Source organism: Tachyglossus aculeatus, chromosome 15 (assembly GCF_015852505.1).
Source record: "Tachyglossus aculeatus isolate mTacAcu1 chromosome 15, mTacAcu1.pri, whole genome shotgun sequence".
NCBI classification, from domain to species: Eukaryota; Metazoa; Chordata; class Mammalia; order Monotremata; family Tachyglossidae; genus Tachyglossus; species Tachyglossus aculeatus.
The window spans coordinates 9,352,418-9,368,412 of record NC_052080.1 but is presented as its reverse complement, the minus strand read 5'-3'; the positions used below and the strand labels follow the sequence as shown (position 1 = coordinate 9,368,412).

Here is a 15,995-nt window from a genome sequence, read left to right as displayed (position 1 = left end):
TGTGCCGCTGTGGGTCTTAATAATGCTAATCATAATATCATATAATCATGATATATGATATATATATGATATATATAATCATAATATAATCATGATATATGTTAAGTGCTACTATGTGTCAAGTACTATTCTAAGTCCTGGAAAAGATGCAAGATAACCAGTTGGTCAATCAATTGTATTTATCGAATTCATTCAATAGTATTTATTGAGCACTCACTGTGTGCAGGGCACGGTACTAAGCACTTGGGAGAGTACAAAATAACAATAAGCAGACACATTTCCTGTCCACAACATGCTTACTGTGTGCAGAGCACTGAACAGGTGTGTGGGAGAGTACAGTAAACAGAGTTGGCAATCAGATCAGACCCAGTCCTGTCCCACAGAAGGCTCACAATCTAAGTAGGAGGGAGAACAGGTATGTAAATCCCCATTTTAGAGATGAGATAACTAAGGCACAGAGCACAAAGCAGAGCAGCTAAGTGCAGCAGGCACATAGTGGAGGCAGGATTAGAACCCAGGTCCTCTGATTCTCAGACTAGGCCACATGGCTGGTCTCACTTGTTCTGCAATGGTTCTGTAAAATAAAACTTTATACCCCTCGGCCTAAACCTGTCCAAACTGAAGGGTCCTATTTCTTTTTAGCCTCTCTTCCTATGGAAGCTTCTCCATCTCCTGATCATCTTGGTTACATTTCTCTGTACACTAACACAAATTGCTTCTTCCTTCTAGAGGACTACAGATTCACTTTCTGATGCATCTGCTTCTTGGCTGTCTGATTGTGTTGACACCCATGAGCTTCTCCACATCAAGTCAAAGATTCACAATTTAATCACTGGAGATAAAGTCTATTCAGGGTAATAATAGAAATAGAGTTGGGAAACCTCCTGATTATTTTACTATTTAATTCCCAAATGCACCCTTGTGACTAAATCCCCAGATATCTCTTACAAGCAGTTCCCAGAGGAGATACACTGATTATGAAATAAATTACTTTAACAATAGTTACTTGGCTGGCAAACACATTTATTTGTCTTAGCAAGACTGGCCTTTTGCAGGATGGAAGTAATCAATTTAGTATTAGTCTCTCTTTTCTGTGTAGTCACGTTCCAGCTGGCCTGAGATTTTTGTTTTGTGTCATATGAATTCAACTAAATAGCTAAAAAAACATAAAGAAGAAAGGCACTGTACAAATCCAACTTTACTAATAGGGCTACACTTGCAAGTTAGTTGTTCTGAAGTTAATGAAGGCAGTGATGAAAACCAGAGATCGATACTCCAGAAGAGAGGTTGATTTTATCCAAACAGATAAAAAGGCACTAGATCGACAAACTACATACCTATAGTTCAGGAAATTTTGTATTGAAGAGCCAGAACTCTGTTATTGCTTGAGACATTAAATGCCACATCATAAAAATATGAATGTGGAAAAAATTACCATCCCATTACTGTCATCATTTCTTTTCAGTATACACTCAGTTCCGCCGTGACATATGTGATGTATGTCTTTTCTGTGCATTTTGGCTAGAACATTGTATGAGAATGTTCTTCAGACTATACTAGACTGTTTGGATACACCCATGCCTGATGCTGGAATAAATGGGGTTTTTAAACTTTCCCCACACTGATCAGAAAGAAGACCTGGGTTTTCTGATCATTTCAACTGGTAAAATCAGACACCTTGGTACCCCAGCCCCACAGCACGTACGTACATATCCTCATTCTCTACAGTTTCCCCAGTTGTCATTTATTTTAATGAAAAGCAGCTTGGCCTAGTGGAAAGAGCTCAGGCCTGGGAGACAGAGGACCTGGGTTCTAATCCCAGTGCTGCCAATTACTTGCTCTGTGACTTTGGGCAAGTCATTTAACTGCTTTGTGCCTCAGTTCTCCTGTTTTCCTTCCTACTTAGACTTTGAGCCCCATGGGAGACAGGGACTGTGTCCAACCTAATTAACTTGAATCTACCCCAATGTTTAGAACAGTGTTTGACACATAACACTTAACAAATTTCATTAAAAAAAAAACAAAAAATTCACTACCCCTGTAGACTGAAAGCTCCCTGTGGGCAGGGATTGCGTCTGCCAACTTCTGTTGTATTTTCCCAGGCGCTTAGTACAGTGCTGTCCACCCAGCAAGTGCTCAATAAATGCCATTGATCGATTGATTGCAAAGCACTGTACTAAGTTTTCAAGGTACTAAGGTTATTCCTGGTGTCACAGATGCCTGAGAGGAGGAAATTTCTTGTATTGCAAGAGGTTGGGGGAGAGAGCTTTCCCATCAATGCATAGTTTGTGACATTGAAATACGAGCTATCATCCTTAGGAAAAATTTAATCAGTGAATTAGTGGTATTCACTGAGTGCATACTGTGTGCAGATAGCCCTATACTCAGCATCCAGGAGAGTACATGAGTTGGCAGACATGATCCCTGCCCTCAGCAGGGAAGGAGTTTGGACTTCTTGATCATCATCATCATCATCAATCGTATTTATTGAGCACTTACTGTGTGCAGAGCACTGTACTAAGCGCTTGGGAAGTACAGATTGGCAACATACAGAGACAGTCCCTACCCAACAGTGGGCTCACAGTCTAAAAGGGGGAGACAGAGAACAAAACCAAACATACTAACAAAACAAAATAAATAGAATAGATATGTACAAGTAAAATAAATAAATGAATAGAGTAATAGATTCTTGATTACATTGATTACATTACTTGATTACATTACAGTAGAAGTCCTCAGACATTGCTGTGGAAAAGTTCTACTAAAACTACTGCATTCTTAACAATTTCAATTAAAGTCCACTCTTATCATCTTACTCTTTAACTATGAATAGCTTTCACTTCAGCAGCAGAGAAACTTGTGTTTCTCTAATAAAAACCACCACTCATAACATACCCTTTTTAGTTTGCGGGTTTTCTCCTAAAGGTCATATATTAAACACATACGGTCTTCCTTAGCTTAGAAATGTATCATTTAGATAGATATACTCACCTCTACATGCTGGCAGGTTTGAATGAGTTTAGCCAAAAGGGTTTCCAGCTCCGTGTTCCTCTTAATGAGGTTGGTGAGGTTACTCTCTAAATTTTGCTGTAAAAAAAAAAAAGGGAAAAAGAATGGGAAAAATTACTCTTCTGTTTCCTTTACTGAGCGGATAGGAAATTCTAGTACCCATGGGAAACGCATATTTTGGTTGTCTTCCTAAAAGCCAAAGTATAAGTACAATCATCCAGTGCCAAAAATCCTTTGGGAAAATGTGAAGATTAAAGATTTTCATTTGTTTTTCATTCCTGAAGTACTTGAAGGGTCAGAGAGAGAGAGAGAAAGAGGAAGAAAGGAAGAGAAAGAATGAGAAAGAATACGAGAATAAGAATATAAGATTGAGAATATGAAAATGAATATAATTACTCCCTCTGACCACAGCAGATTGGCATTGGTGGGGTGCTTCCTTCTTGGTCGCCTTCCCCTGAGGCTTTCGAGAAAGCTGTTACTGAGCATTGATGGTGGGGCCTGACGGTAGAACTGCCTGTCTCCCCAACCCTCAGCCACACATCCACCCCAGCAGCTTCTTGAAGATGCTATATGTTCTCAGGTCTTCTTGACATTATTATTAATAATAATAATTATTATTATTATTATTATTATTATTAATTATTATTATTGACCTGCTCAAATTCTTATGATAGAAGAAGAACTGAACTTAACAGAAGCAGCTATTTTTATGAATCTTCCTAAAATGTTTCTTCCTGTTCTCCCTTCCCCTCGGACTGTGAGTCAATCAATCAATCAATCAATCGTATTTATTGAGCGCTTACTGTGTGCAGAGCACTGTACTAAGCGCTTGGGAAGTACAAGTCGGCAACACACAGAGATGGTCCCTACCCAACAGCGGGCTCACAGTCTAGAAGGGGGAGACAGAGAACAAAACCAAACATACTAACAAAATAAAATAGGTAGAAGAGATATGTAGAAGATAAATAAATTAATTAATTAATCTGTACAAACATATATACATCATCCATGATGATGATGGTATTTGGTAAGCGCTTACTATGTGCCAACCACTGTTCTAAGCGCCGGGGGAGATACAAGGCCATCAGGTTGTCCCACTGTGAGCCCCACAAGGGACAGCCTGCTTACCCTATATTTACCCTAGTGCTTAAAACAGTGCCAATATGAGATAGGGTCTGTGTCCGATCCGATCATCCTTTACCTACTCTAGTGCTTAATACAGTGCTTGGCACATAAGCCATTAACAAATACCACAATTATTACAATTATGAATTATTACAATTATTACTATTTCCATTTCTAGTCCATGATCTGAGAAAAATCTGGGTAAGTCTCTTCATCTCCAGAAGCTGCAGAAAAATAAATGCTGCTACTACTACTACTACTACTAAAAATAGTAATTATTATTATGGCATTTATTAAATGCTCACTACGTGTCAAGCACTGCTTTAAGCATTGGGACAGGGAAAGGATAATCAGGTTGGACGCAGTCCTTGACCGACTAGGGGCTCACAGTTTAAGTAGGAGGGAGACTAGGAGTTGAATCCCGACTTTCTAGAAGAGGGAATTGAGGCCCAGAAAAGTGAAGCAGCTTTCCCAAGGTCACACAGCAGGCAGGAGGCAGAATTGGGATTAGAAGCTAGGTCTTCTCATTCCCAGGTCCGTGCTCTCTCCATTAGGCCACATGCTCTATCTAGTGGCTAGAGTATGGCCCTGGGAGTCAGAAGGACCTGGGTTCTAATTCTGGCTCCACCACTTGTCTTCTGTGTGACCCTGGGCAAGTCATTTCACTTTTCTGGGCCTCAATTCCCTCATCTGTAAAATGAGGATTAAGTCTGTGAGCCCATGAGGGGCAGGGACTGTGTCCAACCAGATTACCTTGAATCTGGCCCAGTGCTTAGAACAGTGCCTCAGGCATAGTATTATTTCTATTATTATCATTCTAGGAAGTTTATTCAAATTCCGAATGAAACACAGTTGCTTGTTTAAGTTTTGGGGGCAGAAAAAATGGAAATGAAAAAAACCTAAGTGTTTAGGGATGATATTCATTTGAGATTCAAGGGCAAACACAGAGGCCTACAGTCTTAAGAAATGGGTGATTCATATGTTCATTTCCAAAAGCAGTATTGCAAAGATATATCCATTCATTTCTCAGCTTATGAAAATAGCTTAAACCACCTCAAATTAGAGGTCAAAATATGTAAATGACATTTTTTGAACACTTGCCACCCTGAACACCTTAAATTACACATTGTATTTGGCACTGGATCGTCTGGGAGAGAAATAAAAGCAGGTTCAGGGCACAAAGATCCAGAAGAAAACTGCAACACAGTAGACTACTTCAAATAATAATTATAATAATTGTGGCATTTGTTACATATTTACTATATGCCAAGCACTCCACTAAGTATTGGGGTAGGAAAAGATAATCAGGTTGGGCACAGTCCCTGCCCCACATGGGACTCAGAGAGTAAGAAGGAAGGGGAAACAAGCACTGAATCCCCATTTTATAAACGAAGAACCTGAGGCCCAGAGAAATTAAGTGATTTGCCCTAGTTCACACAGCAGGCAAGGGGCAGAGATGGAATTAGAAACCAGGTCTTCTGATTTCCAGAGCTGGACACTACTACAAACACTGGAACCCTCCAATGCACTAATTTCTTCATCTTTACAAGCACAGGAGATGAAGCATCAGAGCATAATGAGGCCTTTTAGGGGTTGCCTTAGCCCTATTCACTGCTTTTTCCTCTGGACAAGAACCCAGAGTAGTGCATTCAGTAAATATTCATTTGTGCTGCTGTTGCTGTGATGATAACCGAGTCCTATCTGCTTTCCCCAGGCATTCACCACTTTCACGGTTCTTACTGTGATACTTGAGACTTGATGACAATCTCTTCATTTCCCTGCATAATAATAATTAACAATAGTAATGATAATAACAATATAAGTGTTTACTACCTGCTGCATTGTGTTTGACACAGATCAGGTCAGAGTGCCTGACCAATATGGGATTCTCAGCCTGGTGTGGGGGATTGAAGGGAGAACTGGCATTTAATCTCCATTTTCTAGATGAGGAAACTGAGGTGCAGAAGTTAAATGACTTGCCCAAGATCACACAGCAGACAAGTGGCAGAGCCAGGATTAGAACCCAGGTCAGCTCACCTGCATGAATGTTAAAATTGATTTGAAATTCCGGTTTTAAATTGGAAAAACATGCACTTCTTATTTTCTGGTGTGAAGCCCTGTAAATTTAATTTCCCATATGGCTCTGACCACTTCAATTTCATGGGCCGTAGTTTACTAACGTATGGCATTTGACGATCATTGAGATTTACAAGACCTGGGTTATGATAAATGCTAAAAAAAATCTGATACAACACGAGACACAACACAGAGTGGAGGATAAAAAGAATAGCTCTCTATAATGCCCAACTTAATTTATGATTTATTCCCCAGATCTGTCATAGTAATCCCCTTTTGCCTTCAAACTGACCAGACTTGAAATACCTTGCAAGTGCATTGCAGGTATTGAGTACTATAGTCTTGGTTTATGTTCTAACAAAAATGTAAATTTATTGTCGAAATGGGAAAATATGCCAACACCTATAGCTTTAACTGAGTGTCCACTGTACTAAATGTTTGTGAAGCACAATCTAAAGTGCGACCTTCCACATGGCAGAGAGTTTACATGATAATGGGGGAGGTAGATATAATACACATAAATGGAGCAAAGTAAATAATTGAATGTACAACTGAACAACATAAAGTACTGAGGGACAGGGTACAAATAAATTCAAAAGCCTTAGTACACCACTCTGTTCATGGTTAACTTCCAAGAACTGTCATTGATTGGTAAGAGCAGTGGGTTTTCACGACAGAGTGTTATGAATTAATCAGAGACGGCTATTTGGAAGAGATTGGAGTTTAAGAAGGTGCAAGTGCATTGCAGGTATTGAGTACTATAGTCTTGGTTTATGTTCTAACAAAAATGTAAATTTATTGTAGAAATGGGAAAATATGCCAACACTTATAGCTTTAACTGAGTGTCCACTGTACTAAATGTTTGTGAAGCACAATCTAAAGTGCAACCTTCCACACGGCAAAGAGTTTACATGATAATGGGGGAGGTAGATATAATACATATAAATGGAGCAAAGTAAATAATTGAATGCACAACTGAACAACATAAAGTGCCGAGGGACAGGGTACAAATAAATTCAAAAGCATTTAGTACACCGCTCTGTTCATGGTTAACTTCCAAGAGCTGTCATTGATTGGTAAGAGCAGTGGGCTTTCACGACAGAGTGTTATGAATTAATCAGAGACGGCTATTTGGAAGAGATTGGAGTTTAAGAAGGTGCAAGTGCATTGCAGGTATTGAGTACTATAGTCTTGGTTTATGTTCTAACAAAAATGTAAATTTATTGTCGAAATGGGAAAATATGCCAACACCTATAGCTTTAACTGAGTGTCCACTGTACTAAATGTTTGTGAAGCACAATCTAAAGTGCAACCTTCCACATGGCAAAGAGTTTACATGATAATGGGGGAGGTAGATATAATACATATAAATGGAGCGAAGTAAATAATTGAATGTACAACTGAACAACTGAGGGACAGGGTGCAAATAAATTCAAAAGCACTTAGTACACCGCTCTGTTCATGGTTAACTTCCAAGAACTGTCATTGATTGGTAAGAGCAGTGGGTTTTCACAACAGAGTGTTAGGAATTAATCAGAGACGGCTATTTGGAAGAGATTGGAGTTTAAGAAGGTGCAAGTGCATTGCAGGTATTGAGTACTATAGTCTTGGTTTATGTTCTAACAAAAATGTAAATTTATTGTCGAAATGGGAAAATATGCCAGCACCTATAGCTTTAACTGAGTGTCCACTGTACTAAATGTTTGTGAAGCACAATCTAAAGTGCAACCTTCCACATGGCAAAGAGTTTACATGATAATGGGGGAGGTAGATATAATACATATAAATGGAGCGAAGTAAATAATTGAATGTACAACTGAACAACTGAGGGACAGGGTACAAATAAATTCAAAAGCACTTAGTACACCGCTCTGTTCATGGTTAACTTCCAAGAACTGTCATTGATTGGTAAGAGCAGTGGGTTTTCACGACAGAGTGTTATGGATTAATCAGAGACGGCTATTTGGAAGAGATTGGAGTTTAAGAAGGTGCAAGTGCACTGCAGGTATTGAGTACTATAGTCTTGGTTTATGTTCTAACAAAAATGTAAATTTATTGTAGAAATGGGAAAATATGCCAACACCTATAGCTTTAACTAAGTGTCCACTGTACTAAATGTTTGTGAAGCACAATCTAAAGTGCAACCTTCCACATGGCAAAGAATTTACATGATAATGGGGGAGGTAGATATAATACATATAAATGGAGCGAAGTAAATAATTGAATGTACAACTGAACAACTGAGGGACAGGGTACAAATAAATTCAAAAGCACTTAGTACACCGCTCTGTTCATGGTTAACTTCCAAGAGCTGTCACTGATTGGTAAGAGCAGTGGGTTTTCACGACAGAGTGTTATGAATTATCAGAGATGGCTATTTGGAAGAGATTGGAGTTTAAGAAGGTGCAAGTGCATTGCAGGTATTGAGTACTATAGTCTTGGTTTATGTTCTAACAAAAATGTAAATTTATTGTAGAAATGGGAAAATATGCCAACACCTATAGCTTTAACTAAGTGTCCACTGTACTAAATGTTTGTGAAGCACAATCTAAAGTGCAACCTTCCACATGGCAAAGAATTTACATGATAATGGGGGAGGTAGATATAATACATATAAATGGAGCGAAGTAAATAATTGAATGTACAACTGAACAACTGAGGGACAGGGTACAAATAAATTCAAAAGCACTTAGTACACCGCTCTGTTCATGGTTAACTTCCAAGAACTGTCATTGATTGGTAAGAGCAGTGGGTTTTCACGACAGAGTGTTATGGATTAATCAGAGACGGCTATTTGGAAGAGATTGGAGTTTAAGAAGGTGCAAGTGCACTGCAGGTATTGAGTACTATAGTCTTGGTTTATGTTCTAACAAAAATGTAAATTTATTGTAGAAATGGGAAAATATGCCAACACCTATAGCTTTAACTAAGTGTCCACTGTACTAAATGTTTGTGAAGCACAATCTAAAGTGCAACCTTCCACATGGCAAAGAATTTACATGATAATGGGGGAGGTAGATATAATACATATAAATGGAGCGAAGTAAATAATTGAATGTACAACTGAACAACTGAGGGACAGGGTACAAATAAATTCAAAAGCACTTAGTACACCGCTCTGTTCATGGTTAACTTCCAAGAGCTGTCACTGATTGGTAAGAGCAGTGGGTTTTCACGACAGAGTGTTATGAATTATCAGAGATGGCTATTTGGAAGAGATTGGAGTTTAAGAAGGTGCAAGTGCATTGCAGGTATTGAGTACTATAGTCTTGGTTTATGTTCTAACAAAAATGTAAATTTATTGTAGAAATGGGAAAATATGCCAACACCTATAGCTTTAACTAAGTGTCCACTGTACTAAATGTTTGTGAAGCACAATCTAAAGTGCAACCTTCCACATGGCAAAGAATTTACATGATAATGGGGGAGGTAGATATAATACATATAAATGGAGCGAAGTAAATAATTGAATGTACAACTGAACAACTGAGGGACAGGGTACAAATAAATTCAAAAGCACTTAGTACACCGCTCTGTTCATGGTTAACTTCCAAGAACTGTCATTGATTGGTAAGAGCAGTGGGTTTTCACGACAGAGTGTTATGAATTAATCAGAGATGGCTATTTGGAAGAGATTGGAGTTTAAGAAGACTTTGAATGTGGGGAAAGTTGTGGATAGGGACATAAGCAGACGAGTTAAGAGTGAGGCACAGATAGCTTGGGAAGAAAGAAGAGGGTGGAGTTGGGGAATAGAGGGTGACGAGATCAAAGTGGGGGAGTTGGCGGGGAGCTGGTAAACCAGTTGTGAAGTGTTTTTATTTTACATGGAGGCACATGGGAAGTCAGCAGAGGGTTTGGGGGAGAGATGTATGCTAAGCGATGCTCCAAGAAGATCATCTGGAAAGATCGCCTGGCAGTGAAGCACTACTGGATACTAATTATGGAATCATTTTATTTTTCCACTTGAAATAATCAGTGTGCTTAATCACTGATGTTAATGAGCTTTCTCCTCTGTTGTGATTAAATTGAAATAATTACCATCACATTATGGACCAACAAATATATTCACACAAATGCCCCCAATTAAGGTGTGAACTCCTTTCATTTTAATGAGGGGGTTAATTATAGAACATAGGTGCAATTGTTTAAATCCCAACATTGTTAAGCTTCAAACGTAAACACACTGGGTTCTTTTTCCTGGAACCGATGGGTAGTTTCAAGCTTTAACTGAGCGAACTCTAGGAAACACAAACTGCTCTCACTTGGCCAATGTCAAAATAATGAATTAAAAAAAAAGCCATGAGTTAGGGGGTTTTTTTTCCCCTTGTGGAGAGGAAATTTCTTCAGTAGATCTGTCTTGCCCTAACTCCAGTATTACATGACATCTGAAGCACTAGCATCCAAATATCTTATTGATGATAATGATTGTAGTATTTATAAAGTGCTTACTCTGGGCCAGGCATTGGCCCAGAATTAAATATAGTCCCTGGGCCACATAGGGTGCACAGTCAGAGTCAGAGAGAGAGAACACTTATTTAAAATGCATTTTGCCGATGAAGAAACCGAGACCCAGAGAAATAAAGTGACTTGCCCTGAGTCACAAAGCAGTCAAGCGATGGATGTGGGATTAGAACAGCATTAGAACACCTGTATATATGTATATATGTTTGTACATATTTATTACTCTATTCATTTATTTATTTATTTTATTTGTACATATCTATTCTATTTATTTTATTTTGTTAGTATGTTTGGTTTTGTTCTCTGTCTCCCCCTTTAAGACTGTGAGCCCACTGTTGGGTAGGGACTGTCTCTATATGTTGCCAATCTGTACTTCCCAAGCGCTTAGTACAGTGCTCTGCACATAGTAAGCGCTCAATAAATACGATTGATGATTAGAAACCAGGTCTCCTGACTCCCAGTCCTCTGCTCTTCTAGACTGTGAGCCCGCTGTTGGGTAGGGACCGTCTCTATATGTTGCCAACTTGTACTTCCCAAGCGCTTAGTACAGTGCTCTGCACACAGTAAGCGCTCAATAAACACGATTGAATGAATGAATGAATGAATGCTCGTTCCACTAAATCTCATAGCTTCTCCTTAAGAAAAAATGGTAAAAGGCAGAATTTTTCTAACATGAAGAAAACTTATTCAGCTAAAACATGCTAAAATGAAGAAAAAGGAGATTAATTTTGAATTCCAAAGTGAAGGACACCATCAACTAGGCAGGGATCTGGGAATGACTAAATACTTTTAGCAATGCTCAGAAATTTACCAAGGCTACACACAGGCTACAGCACAACTAAATGATTGTTGGATTAAGAGTTGAAGGTCCCCATCTGACCCTTTTCTCATGACTGTTGGAATGAAGTAGAGCTAAATGGTTGGTGCAGTACTATTTAACCTTTTCTAGGCTGCAAAGCTTGACGATACAATGAAAGACCTGCCAGGAAAGGGCAAAACTTTTTGCCAATTCCCTGAAAGTTCTTCCAGTCCACAGACTTCCAACATATCCTAAAGTCTTTTAAATAGTGGTAGATAGCTGTTGCCATTAGATAGTACTGCTTCCAGGGATGTTTGGAAGGCTTGAAACCAGACAATAATTTTTATTACCTGCTTGAAAAGTTTAATCTATCAATCATACCTCTCCAGGATGAGGAGCATGAAGCGCTTCTTTCCTGGAGCTGTGCTTCACCAGGAAAGTTTTGCTTTGCTCAGTGCTGCAATGTTAGGGTATTTGTTAAGCATTCACTAAGTGACAAACACTGCATGAAGGGCTGGGGTAGATACAAGGTGATCAGGTTAGACACTGCCCCTGTCCCACGTGGGTGCACAGTTTAAGTAGGAGGGAAAAAAGGCATGGAATCCCCATTTTACAGACAAGGAAACTGAGGCCCAGAGAAGTTAAGTGACTTGCCCAAGGTCACCCAGCAGGCATGTGGTGAAGCCAAGGTTGGAACCTAGGTCTCTGATTCCCAGGCCTTTGCTCTTTCCAGTAGACCACATTGCTGCTCTACAGTAATAATAACAATAAAAATGGTGAAATTTGTTAAGCACGTACTGAGAGTTGAGTACTTTGGTAAATTTAAACAGGTCAGATACAGCCCCTGTCCAACATAAGGCTCACAGTCTAGGGGACAGAGAGGACAGGTATTTAACCCTCATTTTACCAATGAGGAAACAGAGGCAAGGAGAAGGTAAACGATTTGCCCAAATTCACACAGGAGGCAAGTGGCAGAGCTGGGATTAGAACCCAGGTCTCCTGACTCCCAGTGCTGTGCTCTTCCCCCTGGGCAGCACTATGTCTTGAAGATGACTCAATGATGCTATAGAGTTTGGAGTTGTGGAATCTAGATTAATGCTGTTTTCCAGTGTGGTTCAGATATGAATACAATGAGACGGGCACAAGTGAGGATTTTGTCCTGTGCAGACTCGGAACACCTATTGGAATTTTCCCCCCAAGAATTTGCTACACAGAAATGTAGGTATGGTCAATGTGGGCAAATATTTAAGGAACAAACAGAACTGTTTCCTTCAAAAGAACAGTTTTGGGATTCTAGTATTCTATGCCTTTTAAGCAACATGCCATTGAACACTAGAAATTCATGGACAGATGGGAATGAAGGCAAGGCATAGTGATTGGGAAAGAGTGATTTGAAGGTTTAAAGAAATATTAGGAGAAAAACAAAACTATTTCACTGAAGGATGTGAATGATCCATCTGTCATACATACATATCTCTCCAGGGATTCACATTTTTTGAACTTTGGAGGAAGGTTTTGTAATCAGGCCTCCCTGTATTCTACGTTCCTAATGAGATATCTCGTAGCAAGAAATTAGCACTCAGTAGATACCTCTCCATAAGTTGCCCGACACATCTCAAAAAAGAATGTTTGGGAAAGGTTATTTTCTGGAACAGGAACTTAAAACCCTTTTTTGTTTACAATGACAAAATTTATTCAAAGTTTTTGTTAAAGAGGGCCCCAGTGTTAGCAACTGAAATTTTATTTTTAACTATTCAATAGTTGCATTAAAAGGAAAGCTGTTTTCAATATCCTCTAAAAAGGCTCAGTTTGGGTTGTGTTTATTTATCTATTTCAGTGAGAAGATGCTAACTTGAATTAGCCCAATTTGTATGCTCCCACTTTTGTAATTCAATCTGAATCTCTTCTTGGTTACACTAAAGTTTGTTCCATCCTGCATTTTCCCATGTCAATGAATCTATGCACTGTTTTCTCCTAATACAGAGTCCAGCTGCAAGCAGGAAATGCTGGAAACTGACATTACTGGATTAAAAAAAAACCCATAAAATAAACTGTAGCTTAGATGAGAATGGAAACACTTTGATGCTTATCTTATATCCAAACCACTGGCAGTATACCCATCATAAATGTACTTTAGCAAAAGCTGGTAAGGAAGAGATGCCTAGGGAAAACAATCTAACACTCTCTGGCTTCCGCCAACATCTGCGTGTCAGGTTTTTTCTTTGTAAGGATACATCATGTGGAAAATCTGCTTTCAATCAACCAATACACATTTTTAAAGTTTGTGGTTGAAACAAATCAACCTATCTTGATCCTCTGGGGGTTGCCCAAAGTCAAACAGTACAAGTCTGAAGAGAAAGCCTAGTGGTTTAGAGTCATAATAAAAGAAAATACGCCTGACTCAGGGGCTTGTTTCCAAATTGGACTAAAGGGATGGGCAATGCTTTTGAATGCAGCCATGAAAACGTGGTCGAGTGAGTTTGGGGTTTTCCATAGTCTGTGGGAAATCTGGGGCCATTTCTAAGCTTCTCAATATTCCACTCGGTTGCTGGGTGGTATTCGATAAGCTAGAGAATGGATTAGTCTCTACTACTAGGTCTGCAAAAGAAGTGAAGCCAAAGTTTCCCATTAATAGCTCCAGGAAGCAGAGCAATTTGTTCCTGGTGTCTGGGGAGGGAGGTGGTGGGGTAGGGTAGGGGGGGGAATGGGGGAGAGAGAGAGAGAGAGAGAGAGAGAAAACATGCAAGCACGTTGTCTCTGAGTTCATCAGTGCTCCCTAAAAATGCTCAGCAAAATCTAGCCAGCTCAGGTTCTCGTTGCTATGGTTTCAACAGCCAGTCTCTCTAAGCCCCTCTGGACCACAGCCTCTTCTCAGGGCCCATTCAGACTGGGATGTTTTCTATTTTGGCATCTCCTTTAGGGACCAACATCGGAGAGTCAGTCCAATTTTCCCTTCCCCTTCCCTGGACTATGGGGATCTTGAAATCAAGAATCATTCAGATCCCACCAGAGATGCTTGTAGCCCTCTAGAGACTTCTTCTGGAGACCTCCTCTAGAGATCCTTTCCCTTGGAGAGGGGAGAATTGAGTAGTGACAGTTGGGTGGGTGGGTTGTTAGAGTGAGTAAATACGAGTGGGGCTCACTGATATCCGCACCTAAGAAGATCCTATAAGGTTCAAATTGCAAAGTTCCTGTTTCCACGGCAGAGTCTGGAATGGATATTGTTACACCTCCATACCTCGCCCTAAATTTTGTTAACAGGCTTGACATTTGGCTCACTCAGGGTTTGGCACAAATCCCTCCTGTCGATGCTTTCGTACGTTGTTTTCATTTTCAAATAATCCCTTAAAGTAAAAATAATAAGCATAGTTAAGATGTCTCCACATTCTTTTGAGGAGTCTGGAAGTGTAGGTGCATAAGAGAAAGAACACCTTGCTGTTTGGAGGGTTTTGGTTTTTCTCGTTTCTGGGTGACTGAATCCTAAGATTTCAGTCTTGGAACTCAAAGTTGTTGGAACTCTGGTATGAAAATAATGAAGGCTTCTTTGCCCCCAGTGCATGATGTTCCACAGAGAGTGAGTTCTCAGATCTTTCAGCAGGTCAGAGAGAACTGGCTCCACAAAGCAGGCTGTCAAAACAAGCTACTGATCTCTTCACAGAAGCTGGTAAGAGGAGTGCACAAGTTTAAAAATGTGTGTCGGCCTGCCTGAACTGTTCACGTTTTAACCTTTCTCACTCAGCTGGAAAATGTAGCCACCCAGAATTCTGCATCTAGGACAGAAATTCTATTTCACAGCTAAGGAGATCCTAACACTTTAGTGCATTTGAGAAGCAGCATGGCTTAGAGAATAATAATAATAATGATGATGGCATTTATTAAACGCTTACTATGTGCAAAGCACTGTTCTAAGCGCTGGGGAGGTTACAAGGTGATCAGGTTGTCCCACGGGGGCTCACAGTCTTAATCTCCATTTTACAGATGAGGTAACTGAGGCACAGAGAAGTTAAGTGACTTGCCCAAAGTCACACAGCTGACAATTGGCGGAGCTGGGATTTGAACCCCTGACCTCTGACTCCAAAGCCCGTACTCTTTCCACTGAGCCACGCTGCTTCTCTAAGCAGCATGATGTGGTGGATAGAGCACAGAGCTGGGAGTCGGAAGGTCATGGGTTCTAATCCTAGCTCTGTATGCCGTGTGACCTTGGGCAAGTCACTTACCTTCCCTGTATTTCAGGTACCTCATCTGTAAAATGGGGATTAAAACTGTGAGCCCCATGCGGGACAAGGGACTGTGTCCAACCTGATTACCTTGTATCAATCCCAGCACTTACAAAGTGCTTGGAACATAGTAAGCGCTTAACAAATATGATTATTATTATTAGTGGATAGAGCACAGGCATAGGAGTCAGAGGACCTGGGTTCTAATCCCGGCTCAAGCACATGTCTGCTGTGTGACCTTGGGCAAGCTGCTTAACTTCCCTGGGCCTTGGTTACTTCCTCTGTAAAATTAAGACTAAAAATGTGAG

At 40.0% G+C, this 15,995-nt stretch overlaps 1 protein-coding gene across 5 annotated transcripts in view; it reads right to left on the bottom strand.

The window, feature by feature from the left end:
- The window catches only part of MID1 (midline 1), a 329,808-nt gene that overhangs the window by 49,284 nt on the left and 264,529 nt on the right, over positions 1-15,995 (bottom strand). For all 5 annotated transcript variants that reach the window (XM_038757166.1, XM_038757167.1, XM_038757170.1 and 2 more), the window contains one exon: positions 2,992-3,087. In XM_038757166.1, coding sequence (XP_038613094.1) covers positions 2,992-3,087 — 96 coding nt within the window. The remainder of the gene's footprint in view (positions 1-2,991; positions 3,088-15,995) is intronic.